The sequence below is a fragment of the Lampris incognitus genome, chromosome 8 (genome assembly GCF_029633865.1).
Source record: "Lampris incognitus isolate fLamInc1 chromosome 8, fLamInc1.hap2, whole genome shotgun sequence".
NCBI classification, from domain to species: Eukaryota; Metazoa; Chordata; class Actinopteri; order Lampriformes; family Lampridae; genus Lampris; species Lampris incognitus.
This window is the reverse complement of record NC_079218.1, coordinates 20428921-20448190: the sequence shown is the minus strand read 5'-3', so window position 1 is coordinate 20448190 and position 19270 is coordinate 20428921. Positions and strand designations below refer to the sequence as shown.

Sequence of the window (19270 nt, the reverse complement as noted above, 5' to 3'; positions counted from 1 at the left end):
TAATGTCCCTTACGGCTTTCCGTAGCGCCACAACAAAGTCACGTGATGTACGTAACAACGTCAGTCGGAATCCGGTCGGTGAATAAACACCCAGCACGAGAGAAGTCGTCCTTGCTTTATTAATGTTATAAGTTAACATAGCCAGAGGGCACAGATCATTACATGGTGTCAGAGTAGCGGAGTTTAAATACCCAATATGGATTCGTACGGCGTTCCAGCTCCACGGATGGACTGGGAATCGGCGAACTTACCTGAAGCATGGAGACGATTTCGACAAACAACGGAGCTAATGTTCACGGGCCCCCTGCGCGGGAAGAATGAAGAGGAGAAATGCAGCTACCTCCTGCTCTGGATAGGGGAAAAAGGGCGCGATGTGCACAACACTTGGACACTCAGCGGAGAACAAGCCAAGAAGCTAGAAACGTACTACGATAAGTACACTGAGTACATCACCCCCAAAGCAAACCCGATTTATGCCAGATATAAATTTCATGAAAAGATGCAGGGAGAGAGTGAATCCTTCGAACAATTTATAACTGAGCTAAAGCTCCTAGTCAAAGACTGTGGCTACCCAAATGCCGACGAGATGGTCAGGGACCGCATCGTGTTTGCCACCAACTCACCCAGAGTGAGAGAAAAGCTACTTAGCCAGGGAGCTGAGCTAACGCTAGAAAAAGCCATAGATGTAGCCCGCTCACACGAGCTAGCAAAGCAACAGCTAAAGTTTATGGGCCAGGGCAGCACACATGAAACGGTGCACGCAATAGGCAGAAAGACTTACAAACCGAACGCACCCAAAGCAGCTAACGCTAACTTCAGACAAAGGGACGTTAGCACCGCCGCCAGGGCGTGTAGCTATTGTGGAGGGCTACACGGCGCTAAAGCCACTTGCCCAGCTAAGGGTAAACAATGCATTAAATGCAAGAAGCTCAATCATTTTGCTAAAGTATGCAAGTCTAGCTCCCAGGGACAGACAAAGTACTACCGCGGCACAGTACATGCCGTCGGAGAGAACCCAGAAGAGTACACCACTGACAGAGAGCAGGAAGAACTGTACTTCGACAACATTACAGTGGAGAGCACCGCTGTGGGAGAACAGACAGAGCTGTACATAGACTGCATCTCAATAGAGAACAACGGAAAAAGCAACGAGCAGGCTTACGTAGAGGTTGGAATTGGCACACCTCCACAGAAGGTAAAGTTTAAACTAGACACTGGGGCACAGGCCAATACTATTCCCACCAACCTGTTCCAGGCGCTGTTCAAAAATGTGACACTGAAACCAGCAATACACAGACTCACTGAATATGGAGGAGGCGCGCTGAGCGTGAAAGGCACATGCAAACTCAAATGTAAGTACAGAGACAATGCAATGATGCTGGACTTTTACGTCATTGACACAAACGCCCCACCAGTCATGGCAATGAAAACATGCCGTGACCTAAACTTGGTAAAAATAGTGATGGCTGTGAGCGAGGAAAACAATGTCACATCACAGAGCATAATGGATGAGTATGCAGATGTTTTCCAGGGAATAGGAGAGTTCCCAGGCGAGTGCACCTTCCGCGTCACACCAGATGCAACGCCGGTCGTCTGCCCGCCACGCAGAATCCCCATCGCCCTACGCAGCAAACTGAGGGACGAGCTTGACAGCATGGAGAAAGGCGGCATAATCTGTAAGGTAACAGAACCCACAGAATGGGTGAACGCACTCGTCATTGTTGAGAAGCCAAAGACAGGCAAACTTAGAGTGTGTTTAGACCCCAGAGCTCTTAACAAAGTGATACAACGACCTCACTACCCCCTCCCCACGCTGGAGGACGCCACCACAAAGCTTGCTGGAGCTGAGTACTTTAGCGTGTTAGACGCGCGGTCAGGCTATTGGGCCATCAAACTGAGCACTGAATCCTCAATGTTGACGACATTTAACACAGTGTTTGGCAGGTATCGTTTCCTCAGACTGCCATTCGGAATCGTGTCCGCTCAAGACGAGTTCCAGAGACGCGTGGATGAAACATATGAAGGATTGGACGGTGTGACGGCCATAGTGGACGATATACTAGTGTTCGGCAAGACTAAAGAGGAACATGACCAGCGTCTCAGAGCGATGCTGAAGCGCACAAGGGAGCGAGGGGTGAGGCTCAACCCCGACAAGTGTCACATATGCGTGTCCGAGGTAAGCTACTTCGGCCACACGCTCTCACACGAAGGCATCAAACCAGACCCACACAAGGTGAAGGCGGTCAAGGACATGCAACCCCCACAGAACAAAGCAGAGCTGGAGACAGTCCTCGGCATGATCAACTACCTCGCCAGATTTGCTCCACACCTCTCACAGATAAACTCACCCCTCAGACAGCTTCTGAAACAGGACAGTGAGTTTGTGTGGGATGCAGTCCACGACAAGGCGTTCCAAGAGATGAAGAATCTCATTACACAGCACCCAGGTCCAGTACTCTCATATTTCGACCCGCAGAAAGAGCTGCGACTCCAAGTGGATGCATCCAAAAGTGGCCTTGGGGCTGTCATGCTCCAAGATGGCAAACCAATTGCCTATGCGTCCAAGTCACTCAACAGCACTGAAGAAAACTACGCACAGATAGAGAAGGAGCTCTACGCTGTGGTCTTCGGCTGCAAGAGGTTCCACGAGTACATGTATGGACGAAAAGTGATTGTGGAGTCAGACCACAAGCCTCTGGAGGCAATACTAAAAAAGCCACTCGCAGCAGCACCACCCCGGCTGCAACGGATGATCCTGGCGCTCCAAAAATACGACATCCAAATCATCCACCGCCCCGGTAAGGACATACCGGTGGCCGACACACTGTCACGCAAGTCAATAGAACACCACGACAGTGACCTACAGGAAGGGATGGAGGCCCAAGTGCACACAGTCCTCAGCAACATCCCTGTGAGCGACACAAGACTCACAGAAATCAAGCAGGAAACAGCGCAAGATCCACAGCTCACCGCACTCAGACGAGCCACACTCACTGGCTGGCCAGACACAAAGAAAAAGTGCCCGCCCAGCATCCAGGAATACTGGAACCACAGAGCAGAAATCTCAGAAATGGACGGTATCCTGTTCAAAGGTGAGAGAATCATTGTCCCCCAAAAGCTTCGCAAGGACATGATACAGCGCATCCATGCCAGCCACCTTGGCGTGGAAAAAAGCAAATGCCGAGCAAGAGACTTACTGTTCTGGCCTGGCATGGGGAAACAGATCGAGGATGCGGTAGCAGACTGCAGCATATGCCAAGAACGGCGCAGCGCAAATGCAAAGGAACCAGTGATGTCACACGCCATACCCGAGCGGCCGTGGCAAGTGATAGGCACAGACCTATTCACATGGAACTCACAGGACTTCATAGTCACTGTGGACTACTACTCCAGATTCTTCGAGCTAGAAAGACTTTACAGCTGCACCTCATCTGCCGTCATCATGAAGCTGAAAGCAGCAATGGCTCGACACGGAATCCCCGAGACTATCATCAGCGACAACGGTCCGTGCTACAGCTCTGGTGAGTTCCGCAACTTCTCACAGACATGGGGTTTCTCACACACCACCACAAGCCCCCACTACCCACAGAGCAACGGCCTCTCCGAGAAGACTGTCCAGACGGCCAAACGCATCCTGGACAAAGCCAAAGCTGAGAACAAAGACCCCTACATGAGCTTACTGGAGTATCGCAACACACCGGTGGACAACCTGAAATCACCGGCACAGCTACTGATGAGTCGGAGGCTGCGGTCCATTCTCCCATCAACAGCAAAACACCTGCAGCCACAGATCGCCAGTCAGGAGGATGTTCACAAAAGGAGAGAGGTATGTCAACAGCGCCAGCAGGCATACTACAACCGAACAGCCAAACCTCTGCCCCACCTGCCCGCAGGCACACCAATCCGCTTCCGGCAGGAGGATGGATCCTGGAGACCTGCAACTGTGGAAAGACCAGCGAACACAGACAGGAGCTACCACATCCAAACCAAAGAAGGTCAGATCTACCAACGCAACCGTCAACACCTGCGACAAAGCAGAGTGAGCGCTCACACTACACACACACACACTTCACAGCAGACTGTTACCAGCGCTAACAACAACACACAAGCCCATCAGCAAGAGCATGCTGAACCTCCAGACACGAACAATCAGCGACAACCAGACACACAGCCTGGTTACACCACGAGGTCAGGTCGCACGATCAAACCAAGACAAATCCTTGACTTATGAATGTTAAAAAAAGAGAATTTTACACCAACCTGTACTATACCTGCTATGTTTTGAAAAGAAATATTTACAGCGTTCACTTACCTTGTGTACCTACCTGCTGTTTGCAGTTACCAGTAATGAAATGAAAAAAAAAAGATGAAATGTTATTACGGTGTCACATTTAGACAGTGAAGGAAATGTTTTACACTACTTTGTTGCAGTCCAGTTATATAAGAGTTCCACTTTCATATTCTTTCTTATTAAGATTGTATTCGCTTATAAACGTGCTCAACGTGGTCTGTATCTCTGCAGAGAAAGCAGCACTTTTCAGAAAAAGGGAGATGTAATATTTGCTAGTAATATTTGATTTGCTAATGTCCCTTACGGCTTTCCGTAGCGCCACAACAAAGTCACGTGATGTACGTAACAACGTCAGTCGGAATCCGGTCGGTGAATAAACACCCAGCACGAGAGAAGTCGTCCTTGCTTTATTAATGTTATAAGTTAACATAGCCAGAGGGCACAGATCATTACAAGACTGTCTAGCATTCTCTCCGCCGCAGACGATTTTCTCCGGCTTCTCGCTGAGTTCCCGATCCGCACGCAGCTCATCTTCTCGTCTTCCACCGCCAAGCATTGAGTGGAGCACCATATCGCCACCAGTCTATAGTCGGGCTCGGCGCCTCGACCCGGCCAAGCTCACCGCCGCCAGGGAGGCGTTCGAGAATATGGAACGTCTCGGCATCATTCGCCGCTCCTCCTCACCATGGTGGACAGGACCACTCGATGGCCAGAAGCCGTCCCACTGTCATCGACGACATTCACCGACGTAGCACGGGCATTCATCGGGACCTGGATCGGCACCCCATCTGACCTCTCCTCGGACCGGGGCTCAAAGTTTGCGTCTGAGCTCTGGAACGCAGTCTCAGAGAGCATAGGGGTGAAGCTCCACCGCACCAACGTGTACAACCTGCAGGCCAGTGGGTTGTGCGAGCGGTTTCATCGCTCTATGAAGGCCGCTGTTCGGGCCAGCTTCAAGGATAGCAGCTGGGTCGACAGGCTCCCGTGGGTCATGCTGGGCCTCAGGAGGACCTCCAGTCCTCGTCCGCTGAACTGGTTTACGGACAGCCACTGCGGGTCCCAGGGGATGTCGTCCCCAACACCACGGTCCCCTGGTCTGCAGCCCATCAATGGACCACGCTCCTGGATAACGCCAGACCTTTCGCACCGGTCCCCACTTCGCAAAACGGCCTCCCACAGTCTCACATCCCCGCAAGTCTGCAGTCGGCGGAATATGTTTTCATTTGCTACGACGCCCACCGTGGAACCCTGCAGCCTCCCTACGACAGGCCATTCCGCGTCCTGGAGACCAGGAACAAGTATTTTGTCGTGGAAGTCAGCAACAAGCCAGAGCCTCACACCAGCTCACCTGGACTTGGACCCAGCCCCCACGGCGGGGCGCCCTCCTACCCTTCCCCCACCCCCCATTAAGTCCCCTAAGGTTCCTCCTCCCGGACCCCCACGCCGCCACAGGGTCCCTCAGGCCCCTCCTGTGGGCACCCCGGCCCCTGCACCTATTTGGCGAAGCCGTTGCGGCCGGGCCATCCGCCCTCATCCACGTTGACTTAAGGTGAATTCTAGGGGGACGTATGTAGCAGACTCTATGGACATAATTCCCCATAGTCGATTCTGGTCTCTCTAAGAAAGTGTTTCCGGGTTAACAGGGTGAGCTACGACAATTATTGGTTGGGGCAGCGCTGTGTTGCTGGGGCTGTTTGTTTCGGATAGAGAGATAAAAGACACGCATCTGTGTAGTCAATGAGAGAAATTGTTCGTCTCTTCTTTCCTGCAATTTCCACAAAAAATGTTATTGCAATGCGACCCCCCCCCACACACACACTTGTTTTGTGCAATGACAGTATGTGCAAAACCATTTCTCAAATACACCGATTGGAAATATATCTGAAATCTGTTCGTGAACATGCGTTCAAGTATGCTCTCCTGTGTGTGCGCAAGTGGTTGTTTACATCCACATGCATGTTCCCAGATCAACATTCTCTATAACTTACCGCTATTCTATTCATAACACGTACAGGATAAAGAATATCAGAAATATGAAACAATTACAATTTTTTTTAAGGAATTCCTTTCATTTGGACATGTCTGGGATGGCTTTGCATAGTTCTTAATGACTATGGATGTCAGTTTCTATCAGTGCGGATGCCGGGCCCAGAACAATAGAAGTAATGAAACAGCTCAGAACAATCGCTGCCCTCATTCTCATACATGTGTGATTACGCCCCCGTTTTGCATCACCCATTCCCCGCCACTGTACGTGGTTGTCTGGCCTTGTTAAGGAAAGATTTAGTGAAATCTTGCTTACACCCCGGTAACACAAGTACACACACGTGAGCGGTGTACTGTCGGGACACGGGGGGGGGTTATGCTGCTTTGGATTTGTTAAAGGGATCAGTAAGTCAGTGAGAATAGTAGCCGAACAGATCTTGCCTATTTATACCTCACTTTAATCCATCACCTTTCACCCCGGCTAACCTCTGATAGGTCTGCTCACTTGGAAGCCACGCGTGCTTTTGCGAAGTGAGAAGAGCTTACCGCGTGCCAGTACCCAACAGTGATGTTAGCCAAAGGTTTGTGTGTGTGTGTGTGTGTGTGTGTGCCTAACATGCATTTACACTCACCGGCCACTTTATTAGGCACACCTGTCCAACTGCTCGTTAACGCAAATTTCTAATCAGCCAATCACATTGCAGCAACTCAATGCATTTAGGCATGTAGACATGGTCAAGACGATCTGCTGCAGTTCAAACCGAGCATCAGACGGGCTGGTCTGAGTATTTCAGAAACTGCTGATCTACTGGGATTTTCACGCACAACCATCTCTAGGGTTTACAGAGAATGGTCCGAAAAAGAGAAAATATCCAGTGAGCGGCAGTTCTGTGGGCGAAAATGCCTTGTTGATGCCAGAGGTCAGAGGAGAATGGCCAGACTGGTTCGAGCTGATAGAAAGGCAACAGTAACTCAAATAACCACTCATTACAACCAAGGTATGCAGAAGAGCATCTCTGAACGCACAACACGTCGAACCTTGAGGCAGATGGGCTACTGCAGCAGAAGACCACACCGGGTGCCACTCCTGTCAGCTAAGAACAGGAAACTGAGGCTACAATTCGCACAGGATCACCAAAATTGGACAATAGAAGATTGGAAAAACGTTGCCTGGTCTGATGAGTCTCGATTTCTGCTGCGACATTCGGATGGTAGGGTCAGAATTTGGCGTCAACAACATGAAAGCATGGATCCATCCTGCCTTGTATCAACGGTTCAGGTTGGTGGTGGTGGTGTAATGGTGTGGGGGATATTTTCTTGGCACACTTTGGGCCCCTTAGTACCAATTGAGCATCGTGTCAACGCCACAGCCTACCTGAGTATTGTTGCCGACCATGTCCATCCCTTTATGACCACAGTGTTCCCATCTTCTGATGGCTACTTTCAGCAGGATAACGCGCCATGTCATAAAGCTCGAATCATCTCAGACTGGTTTCTTGAACATGACAAGGAGTTCACTGTACTGAAATGGCCTCCACAGTCACCAGATCTCAATCCAATAGAGCACCTTTGGGATGTGGTGGACCGGGAGGTTCGCATCATGGATGTGCAGCCGACAAATCTGCAGCAACTACGTGATGCTATCATGTCAATATGGACCAAACTCTCTGAGGAATGTTTCCAGTACCTTGTTGAATCTATGCCACGAAGGATTAAGGCAGTTCTGAAGGCAAAAGGGGGTCCAACCCGGTACTAGCAAGGTGTACCTAATAAAGTGGCCAGTGAGTGTATATTGTGCATTTAACCCTTGTTTTTTTTTCTTTCTTTCCTAGGAATGAATAGCCAATCTGTGGAAATGGATGCTGGGAAGTCAGGCTACGTTGGCTCCAAAGTGGATCTCCGCTGTCAGTTCATTAACAGCGTCCCACCTGTAAAAATCTCTCAGGTATAGGCTGACACAGACAAGAATAGACTCATCCAAAACAAACAAACAAAAAAAACAGAAATCCTATATTTAATTTAAACTTCCAGTTAAAAGAAACATATCAGGGGCATCTGGGTGGCGTGTAGGTCTGTTCCGTTGCCTACCAACATGGGGATCGCCGGTTCGAATCATCGTGTTACCTCAGGCTTGGTCGGGCGTCCCTACAGACACAATTGGCCGTGTCTGCGGGTGGGAAGTTGGATGTGGGTATGTGTTCTGGTCGCTGCGCTAGTGCCGCCTCTGGTCGGTCGAGGGCGCCTGTTCGGGGTGGGGGGTGGGGGGACTGAGGGGAATAGTGTGATCCTCCCACGTGTTACGTCCCCCGGGAGAAACTCCTCACTGTCAGGTAAAAAGAAGCAGCTCGAGGGAGTGGGGTGATTGGCCGGATGCAATTGGGGAGAAAAGGGGGGGGGAAATCCCCCTAAAACACAACCCCCCCAAAAGAAAAAAAACCATAGCAATATAAGTGTACTGAGGCATTATTGGATTCATTCAACCTTTCGAAGCAACAAAAAAATTTAAAAAAATAAAAAATGGGCTGATTGGCCAGATGCAATTGGGGAGAAAAAGGGAGGGGGGGTTTAAAAAAAAACCCCAAAAAAACAAAAGCAATGTAAGTGTGCTGAGGCATTATTGGTTCCCATTCAACCTTTCAAAGCAAATAAATATATATATATAGCCAGTGAGTCAATTAAATTCTTTATTAGACAGTATACAAGCCTGTTTCATGCCATAAGCAATCATCAGCTGTCAAGTGTTTCTTTTAACAAAGTCTTTTATATATATTTAAATATCCTATCCTGCTCTCAGGATCACAGGGATGCTGGAGCCTATTCCAGCAGTCATTGGGTGGCAGGCATGGAGACACCCTGGACAGGCCACCAGGCCATCACAGGGCCTTTATTAATATTATTATTTATCATTTTATAGATAGATGTGCACCCACATTAATTCCAAAGACCCCATATTGGAGACCATTCCCAACCTATGAGGAGAACTGAAATACACTGAAAATCCAAATGTAATACGCATGCGCTGGAGTTGAAATGGTTACATCGGTAGTGACATTTTGGTCCTTGTCTAAGCGAATGTATTTTCACATCCATCTAGTTTCTTCATCATCCAGTTTCATGTATTTAGAAATCTGGGGTTCAGTTACAACCATAGCCCAAAGTCATTTATATAAAACACCCTTCCTCTGTCTAACACCCTCTCCAGGTAACATGGCAGAAACTGGTTAACGGCAGTAAGCAGAACGTGGCCATCGCCAACCCTTCCCTGGGCGTGTCGGTCGCGCCGCCATACAAGGAGCGCGTCATCTTCAAGAATGCTGCGGTGCGGCGTCGAACTCCATCGTTGGAAGACACAACCATCACATTCTCCTCTCTCCGCCTCTCTGACGAAGCCACCTATATTTGTGAATACACAACGTTTCCGGCGGGGAACCGAGAGAGCACCGTCAATCTCACCGTCTATGGTAATTGTGTGAGATAATCTAGATTAGGGGTCGGCAACCTTTTTGACATGAAGTACCAATTTGAAATGTTCAGTAAGTTAGTGTGCCATATCAACATTTTTTTAAGATCTCAGTCAGAGCATTGTAATGACCATTTTTACTAATTTTGTTCATCAGCAATAAACGTATACATTTCAGAAAGTAAGGAAGAGGTTTGACACAGGAGCAAGTTTCACTGTTTACTTAAGTCTGCCACTCACTCACAACGCATGCACCCGCCCCCCCTTGCTTTCCATGCTTGCTTTCCATAACTGGACACTGCATGTCTGATGGATTCTGCCTTGTCTGCCTGATCTTTGAGAGTTTTCTCGTGCTTTGTCTCGAAATGGCGTTTAACACTTTACGTTCGGCAAACAATATTTTCAAAACAAAAAGCACACGCAGCACGGTCCTTCTGAGGAACAAAACCGTACTCCTCTGTCCACGAGGGATGGAAAGGCCGAACGTCTCCTTTAGCTTTCTTAGCTAGCGGGGCTGCCATAGGGCCATTACCGATCTTGAACCGCTGCACTGCAACTATGAGCGAGAGGCAAATTTTCAAAATGTGGGATGGCAGAGGAAGGTTCATTAATATTCATGAGAGAAGCACTACCTGATTGGCCACTGAAATGTCGCCACACTGACGTTCAAGCGGGATACATCAGGCTGTGAGCAAAAGGCGGTGAGGTGACGTCAATGAAACTGACAGGCCGCGCAGCCAATGCAGCTGCGGGGGCACTTAAACATTTCTTTAAATAAAAAAATCGCTCTCTTGCCCGCGTGCCAATGATTATGCTGCCGCATGCCAATGGTGGCACGCGTGCCATAGGTTGCCAACCCCGGATCTAGATGCTCACTTTGAATTATAATATCCAATATGATTGTGGCAAAATCTTAATTTGTCACCAAAATAGAGAGTGCTTTTTCAAAACCAATATTGTATGTATATCCACCTTGTGATCCACTTCGTTCCTTGTTACAAAACCTTGTTGCTGTTGTTGTTGATCCACCATGGAGTGTTTTGAATGTTACATCTGCCATTGGTTAGTCGCCCAATACTGTTTTTTTTTTATGGCTCAGCTCGCCCTACAACTCAAATGAGTCTGTCCACGCCCACCCTGGTGGCTCGGTCATCCAATCTGAAAATGCCGGTCGCTTCTTGTGTCTCTGCCAATGGAAAACCACCTGGTACCATCAGGTGAGGTGTGTGTGTGTGTGTTCATACTATGCAATATGCATGTTTATGTGTACCTCTGTGTCATGAGCTAACACAACAGACCTTCTTGATTTTTCTTCCATGAGAGTAGGTGGGAGACAAGGGTGCCAGGAGAAGCCACCACCAGAGAGTACCGTAACTCAGATGGGACATTCACGGTACAGAGTGACTATATTCTGGTGCCCAACAAAGATACACATCAAGAGACCCTCACCTGTGTCACCACCTACAACGACGAGATCTTCACTGACAGTGTCACCCTCGATATCCAATGTAAGACATGCTCTTTATCCTTTATCATTCTCTCTTTCTTTCTCTGTGGGTTTGCAGATTACAACATGAAGGAATGAATGATGATTTATTTCAAACATGTAAATAAGCACACCCAGTGGAGGGTGTGCTCCAATTATCGGGGCATCACACTGCTCAGCCTGCCTGGGAAATTCTACTCTAGGGTGCTGTTAAGGAGGCTCCGACCGATTGTCGAACCTCAGATCCAGGAGGAACAATGTGGATTCCATCCTGGCCGTGGAACAACAGACAAACTCTTTACCCTTGTGGAAGTGCTGAGAGAGGCATGGGAGTTTGACCAGCCAGTCTACATGTGTTTTGTGGACTTGGAGAAGACTTACAACTGTTTACTCCGGGGCACTCTTTGGGGGGTACTGCGGGAGTATGGGGTACCGGGGCAGTTGCTACAAGCCATCCGGTCCTTGTTTAACCAAAGTGAGAGCTGTGTCTGCATACTCGACACAAAGTCAAACATGTTTTTGGTGAGTGTCGGACTCTGCCAAGGTTGTCCCTAGTCTCCAATTCTGTTTGTGATATTCATGGACAGGATCTCAAGGTGCAGCCAAGGTGAGGAATATGCCCATTTTGGGAACCTCAGACTCGCATCTCTGCTCTTCGCAGATGATGTGGTTTTGTTGGCTTCATCAGAACATGACCTCCAGCGCGCACTGGGGCAGTTTGCAGTTGAGTGTGAAATGGCTGGGATGAGAGTCAGCACCTCCAAGTCTGAGGCCATGGTTCTTTACCAGAAAATGGTGGATTGCTCCCTCCGGGTTGGGGATGAGTTGTTGCCTCAAGTGAAGGAGTTCAAGTATCTCGGGGTCTTGTTCACGAGTGAGGGTAGGATGGAGCGGGAGATTGACAGGCAGATTGGTGCAGCATCCGCAGTAATGCGGATGTTGTACCGGACCGTTGTGGTGAAGAGGGAGCTGAACCGAAAGGCAAAGCTCTCAATTTACCAGTCAGTCTTTGTTCCAATCCTCACCCATGGTCATGAACTCTGGGTAGTGACCAAAAGGGTGAGATTGTGGATACAAGCAGATGAAATGAGTTTCTTCCGTAGGGTGTCTGGGCTCAGCCTTAGAGATAGGGTGAGGAGCTCAGATATCTGGAGGGAGCTCGGAGTAGAGCCGCTGCTCCTTCGTATCGAAAGGAGCCAGTTGAGGTGGTTCGGGCATCTGATTAGGATGCCTCCTGGGCGCCTTCCAACTGGGAGGAGACCCCAGGATAGACCCAGAACTCGCTGGAGGGACTACATGTCCAATCTGGCCTGGAAACGCCGTGGGATCCCCCCAGGAGGAGCTGGAGGGCATTGCTGGGGAGAGGGACATCTGGAGTGCCCTACTTCGCTTGCTGCCACTATGACCTGACCACGGAGAAGCAGCTGATGATGAGATGAGATGTAAATAAGCAGGATATAACATACAGATAAGCCATTGCCAATAATCTGAAGTGATCAACAAATCCACACATCAAACTCAGCGAACAAATGTCCATATCCATCAGATTATTTGTTACATGTTGGAAAAGGAATAGGAGGAGGTGTACACTTATTTTTTTCCTACCCCTTCTCACATACTCTTAAGTGAATTCAGCTTCTATACATTTCAACTCAATCCCCACTGTATTGTATAGTTCAAATTCAATGCAAATTGTGCTGCACAGTGCCAACTCAACTACTGTGAATAGGAGGAAAAAAAGTTTACATTTATGAGTCAAAGTAAAACGTATCACAAAAGCTGTGCAGTGGTCTCCAAAATGCATTTCACTGCATGCCAAGATGGTATTTTATCACTCTCTCCCTCTGTGTGTGTGTGTGTGTGTGTGTGTGTGTGTGTGTGTGTGTGTGTGTGTGTGTGTGTATGTATCAGATGAGCCAGATGTAACGGTGGAGGGGTTTGATGGAAACTGGTACCTGAACAGAGAGAATGTCAGGTTGAGCTGCCAGGCTAACGCCAATCCAGCTGTTTCACTTTATCAGTGGAGACAGTGAGTACAGTTATATTTGCAAATGTCTTGTCAGTTTGTTTGTGTTAAACTTATATCAATACTGGAACCAACTATACCCTAAAACAGAAAACAGTGAATGTACAATGCACAATGCAGGCTTTTCCTTTAGCCTGACTTATTTCATCATTTGATAGTTTCTGGAGTTGTTCCATTATAATGAACAAGTGACCTACTTATACGACACTGTTTTGTAAGGCTGATTTTGAATTCATTTTCTGGTTCACTGCTTTTAGCACTCGTGTAAAATGAAGCTCAGATCTACAAGCTTTAACATTCTGCATGTTTGCTGCTTTGTCTTAGAATTAAATTACATTTTACAGTTGGGTTGCACAATTAACTGCCTTGGTCATTTTGAAACTCTGCTGATTCCCATGAGACCTGGCTGGCTACCTCTGCTTTATTGATTATTGTGCCAACTCAGTAAATTTGCTAGCCAGGGGAATAGTTAATGGGCTCTTGCATTTTTTTTGTTGTTCTTATCAGTGTATAATAGTTTTAGAGAAAACATGATATCCGTTAGGATGTTCTTTTTGTGATGAGAGGTATTCAGGGCACTTTAATACTTAACACTTTGCACCCATTGCATTACTGTTGCACTCATAATGAGAGTAGAGAAAGCCCTCTTTGGGTATTATAGTCTTATCAAATCGCACTTCAAAATTTTCTCCTGAGGATGTCATTGTCTAAAGTTTTGAATCTACCACTGGATGAGAATGATGCATGCTGACATGGTGTTCCTATCTTGTCTAATTTCAGGGACAACTTTTGTGGATATGGTGATGATTTTGATTTTTCCTGTCTATCCTGCAGGGTAAATGGTACCATACCAAGCAATGTAGAGATCCAGGACAATGTCCTGACTTTCAAAGGACCAGTCACCTATGACCTGGAGGGAACCTATGTGTGTGATGCAACCAACAGCATTGGGACGCGATCAGCCTCGGTGGAGGTCAGCATCATAGGTATGGTTAAACAGATCCCCAGGTGTCATTCTTTTTTTTCCCACATCCTTTGAAATAACTGTACCTAAATTGGATCAGACTCATATGAGTTTGTAAAAATAGTTATGGGTTTGTGTGTGTGTTTTTCTCTTCTTCAGATAAGCCATTGCCCCAGGTAGCAACAAGTGATGTCATCAGTGTGATTGCCTTACTCTTGGCTGCTGGTGTGCTCATGGGCATTACTATCACAGTTCTTATTCTCAAATTAAGAAGTAGAAAAGATGGAGACTCGTAAGTACACGCTGTCTTTGTCTTTGCTGTTTTTATCACAAATAATCTGTATTCTTTGGTGCTGTTGTCATCATTCATCTTATATCCTTACATTCTCTTTAATCAGGAATGACTCTCCCTCACGGAAACTGTCGCAACCTGTAAGAAAAAGGCCAGGGGATGATATTCAGGTACATGATATTCAGCTGCTATGCTCATTAGCAGCTGATGAGTGCATGACGCACAATACAAACTTGTCCTGCAATGCATTACAATTTTTTTTCTTACATACGTATATATATATGTATGTGTGTGTGTGTGTGTGTGTGTGTGTGTGTGTGTGTGTGTGTATACAGTTAAGGTCAAAATTATTAGCCCCCTTTATGAAATCAAACAAAACCATTAACTTTTTCATGGAAATGACTATAACCAAAAGTGTTTATAGTTTAATTGCTTCCAAAAGAACAAATAAAATCTCCACTAAGCTTGATTAAGATATTTTACTGATGCGCTGAATTGAAACAAGAAAAAACAAAAATGACAAGGCCAAAATTATTAGCCCTCTGACAATTAATAGTCAATAGTGTAAACTTTGTGACTCACAACTGACAACAACCTCTTATGGTAGTTCCTAACTAGGTTGGCACATGTCTCTTGAGGGATCTTAGCCCATTCTTCCAGGGCAAGTTGTTCCAGCTCATTCAAATTGCGTGGTTTTCGAGCATGGACATTAACCTTGAGCTCCCGCCACAGATTCTCAATAGGATTGAGATCTGGGCTTTGAGAGGGTCAATGCAGGACCTTGATTTTGGTGTCCTTCAAAAAGTTTTGGACCAACTTCGATGTATGCTTCGGGTCATGGTCTTGCTGGAAGACCCAGCAGTGACCTAAAGCTAGACTGGCAGCAGATTTCTCTACATTATCCTTCAAAATGTCAACATAATCTTCTTTCTTCATGATCCCATGCACCTGAACAAGTTTCCCTGTGCCTGAAGCAGCAAAACAGCCCCACAGCGTTATGTTCCCACCACCATGTTTAACTGTGGCAACTGTGTTTTTAGGGTTGAAGGCCTCTCCCTTCCTTTGCCAAACAAAAGCAACATCCGTGTGCCCAAACAGCTCAAGTTTAGTCTCATCAGACCAAAGGACAGACTTCCAAAACTCATGCCCCTGTTTCAAATGTTCACGGGCAAACTCAGTCTGGCTTTGATGTGCCGTTGTGTGAGCAATGAAGTTTTTCTTGGACGATGACCTCGAAGCCCACCACAATGAAGAGCCCTCACAACAGTCTTCCTTGAAACATCAAGTCCAGAAGAGGCCAGTTCAGCAACAATCATCTTGGCAGAGATCTGGGGATTGTTGTTGACTTCTCTGACTATTTTCTTCTCCTAAGTTTTTGAAATCTTGCACTTTCGATCACGCCCAGGTTTGTTTCTAACAGAATTTGTCTCCGTGTGCATTGCAATGATGCAACGTACAGCTGTTCTTGACACTGTGAAACACTTGGAAATGGCAGTATAGCCTCCCCCCTTAAGAGGAGCATCCACTATCTTCTTTCTGAGTTCTTTACTTTTTTGCATGATGAAATTACTTCTAACCAAGAATTTAAGAGTAGTCCCTCTCAATCAAGTGTTCAAGTGCCACTAGCCCTGTTCACTGGAGCCCCTTGAGTAAAGTTCAATGCTGATTGATTGCTCAGGTGTGGTTTGAAAGCTAATTGATTGGCCGTGTGTTTTGAAAGCAAAAAAATCACATGGGGGCTAATAATTTTGACCATCTCAATTTTCACTACATTTGGTATAAAGCAAACCTGAAGATTTATTTTACATTCCAAAATGTACCTATTAGGGGCCTTAACATTGACGAATGTTTAACTGTGTAAACGTTTTATGAATGACGCAAACGTTGGGCAGAATTTTAGGGAAATGTTCCATAGTTCCTTGGGGGCTAATAATTTTGACCTTAACTGTATGTATGTATATACTTGTGTCCAAATCCTAACATGTCTTTTATCACTCCACAGCATTCTGGAAAGTTTTACGAGGAGCTTCCTAACACAGCAGACTATGTGAGCTACAGATTGGCCTGCAACAAAGAGGACTACCCAGAGCCCTACTCCCCCCCAATTAACCCCCCTCTGTCATTCCTTCCCCATCATCCATACCATTCCTCCCAGTCCACCAATAACTCCACCAGCACCACCTCTTCCACCCAGGCCACCTCCAAGAATACCTTTTCCCCGCCCTCGCACAGCACTACTGCCGTCTTTAAATATCCTTCAGTACCAGGCTTGTCCTCTCCTCCACCAGGAGTCGCTCCATATACATTTCCCAAAGAGCAGTACGTCTGAATCAACTGCCATCACAAACTAATCCCTCTCCGATGATCTCGGATGAGATAACCCCACTCCCCCCGAAACCTTTATCATGAAAAGGGATGGACCGAAAACTGGCCCTGGACAACTGATCACAGGCGGTGTCTACCCAATGTCCAATGTCTATCCATCCAACGTCCGATCTCTATCCACCCGTTCATCTTGCAGCAGTTGGAAGTGAAAGGACAATAGGATGCAGACGAGGGATAAGCTTATGTTTGTGGGCCAAGGATCAAGTCCTGCTTTGAAACATTTTCTTTCTGTTTTTTCCCCCCTGCTGTTTATTGTGTGTCTGTTCTTTACAGAAGAAGGTTGTTGGACCAGGTTTTGAATGCCTGCTTAAGTTAGGTTAGAGTTCACTACAGATGAAGTTTAAGTCACAGATGACTTGGCTCTCAGTGGAAATGAGTTTGGATCAATTTAATGTTACACAGCTCTATTGTATTTGTTTGGAAATGACTTCATCTGAATGGAGATTATCTCCTGATGTCTGCTGCAGTTGACCCCACACATGATCCTCTACTATACCCTTTAAATGAAAAGAAATTACCCCCTCCTCCAAAATCCCATGTTTGCTTTTTTCTTTTTTCTTTTTTTTGTCGATGATACACTCCTAAATACTGAGCTGATAAATCCACTGAAGAACAGAAGACCCCATCTCTTTGTCCTGATGTAATGCTGTTTCTGTACTCGTCGTACTTTTGTATAATTTGTTTTTCTTTGTAAAGGCAATTTTTATTGACTCATGACTTATGACTTTATGTTCAGTTTATCATTTTGTTGTTTTTACTTTTGCTCATCCATGGGTTTAAGCATTCATTGACACTGGTTGTTAAAGAAACCCCACATTTTTAGGATGAATAAAAATCCAAACTTTTCGGTTCTCCACTCTGCAGTTAAGTTATTGTTCAGCACAGTAATATACGGACACACAAACACTCGGTAATGTAATTTGGTTTTACTTGGATCTCAATGACTTTGAGTTACTTATCCTCTTTAAATCCGTAAAAGCTGAAGTTTAAAGGGTGGTTTTGTCTTGATTAAAAGACTGCGTTTTTTTTTATGGTGTTACCATCTTTTACAATTAGTGCTCATCCTTTTTCCAAGAAGAAGAAAATTATGTTGATGAGACAGAAACACGATGGAAGCATCTGACATGCGTATGTATGGCACACCTGTGAAAGGATAGCTTTTCTATTACAAATGTAGTTTTCACTTCTGTTTTTTCTCAAAGGTATCTATCACATGATTACTCTTTTTTTCCCCGCCCCAATTGTACTTGGCCAATTACCCTGTTTTCCGAGCCATCCCGGTCTCGGCTCCACCCCCTCTGCTGATCCAGGGAGGGCTGCAGACTACCAGTCGCCAGCTGCTTCTTTTCCCCTGACAGTGACGAGTTTCGCCAGGGGGACGTAGCGCGTGGGAGGATCACACTATTCCCCACCAGTCCCCCCCCGACCAGAAGAAGTGCTAGTGCAGCGACCAGGACACATGCCCACATCCGGCTTCCCACCTGCAGACACGGCCAGCTGTGTCTGTAGGGTGGCCCAACCAAGCCGGAGGTAACACAGGGATTCGAACTGGCGATTCCTGTGTTGGTAGGCAACGGAATAGACCGGTACGCTACCCGGACGCCCACTTGATTACTCTTTTTTACAGTAAACTAGTATATCGGATTACAGTCAGGAGCGCTGTTTAGGAGGGACATTAAGCAGTGAGCAGAATTTCTTCCGATGATTTACTGAGCAGTTATTATATGTCATGCATATTTGCAGATGTTTCATTTTCATCATCTTGAAGGTATTTGTTATAAAAAGATGTCATGCAGCACGATATTCGATGCAAATCATGTTTCGAATTAGATCTTTTTTTAATCACCATTTTAAATACAGCCCGACAGACTCCCCCCCCCCAAACACAACTTAGGCAGAACTGTGAAGATGGTTAAGACCAGCCTGTTAAATAGGCGTAGTTCCTGTGCAGTATAAACCTCCTGGTCAGGTAATAAACCGTAGAGATGAGGCTTCATTTAGTTAAAGCTTGAGAGAGACTGCATTGCCCCCCACTGGTTAATGACTAACGGGGCACTACTGTACCACAGTTTTAGAGGCACGTTTGTTTTTACAATACAGCCTGTAATCCTATGCAAAAACATATTTTCTTTTTAGATTCATCAGTAAATCACTCTTTAGTACAGCATAATATTTATAGTCGTGTATATGTAGAAAAGTATGAATGTGTGTGTGTGTGTGTGTGTGTGTGTGTGTGCGTGTGCATGTGCATGTGTGTAAAGCATAACTATTGATACTTTATTCCTTATCGTGCTTTGAAGTCATTTTAAGTATGAAAATACACCAAAGAAACTATACATTTACACTCAAGATTATCCTTCAACATTCAATAATGTTATAA

General features: G+C 46.4%; 1 protein-coding gene across 1 annotated transcript in view; it reads left to right on the top strand.

The window, feature by feature from the left end:
* nectin1a (nectin cell adhesion molecule 1a) overlaps positions 1-17732 on the top strand; it is a 33420-nt gene extending 15688 nt beyond the window's left edge. The window contains exons 2-10 of the mRNA XM_056285048.1: positions 8110-8222; positions 9480-9738; positions 10837-10954; positions 11064-11245; positions 13135-13252; positions 14084-14235; positions 14373-14505; positions 14612-14675; positions 16508-17732. Coding sequence (XP_056141023.1) covers positions 8110-8222; positions 9480-9738; positions 10837-10954; positions 11064-11245; positions 13135-13252; positions 14084-14235; positions 14373-14505; positions 14612-14675; positions 16508-16834 — 1466 coding nt within the window. The 3' untranslated portion in view covers positions 16835-17732. The remainder of the gene's footprint in view (positions 1-8109; positions 8223-9479; positions 9739-10836; positions 10955-11063; positions 11246-13134; positions 13253-14083; positions 14236-14372; positions 14506-14611; positions 14676-16507) is intronic.
* The last annotated feature ends 1538 nt before the right edge of the window (positions 17733-19270 follow it).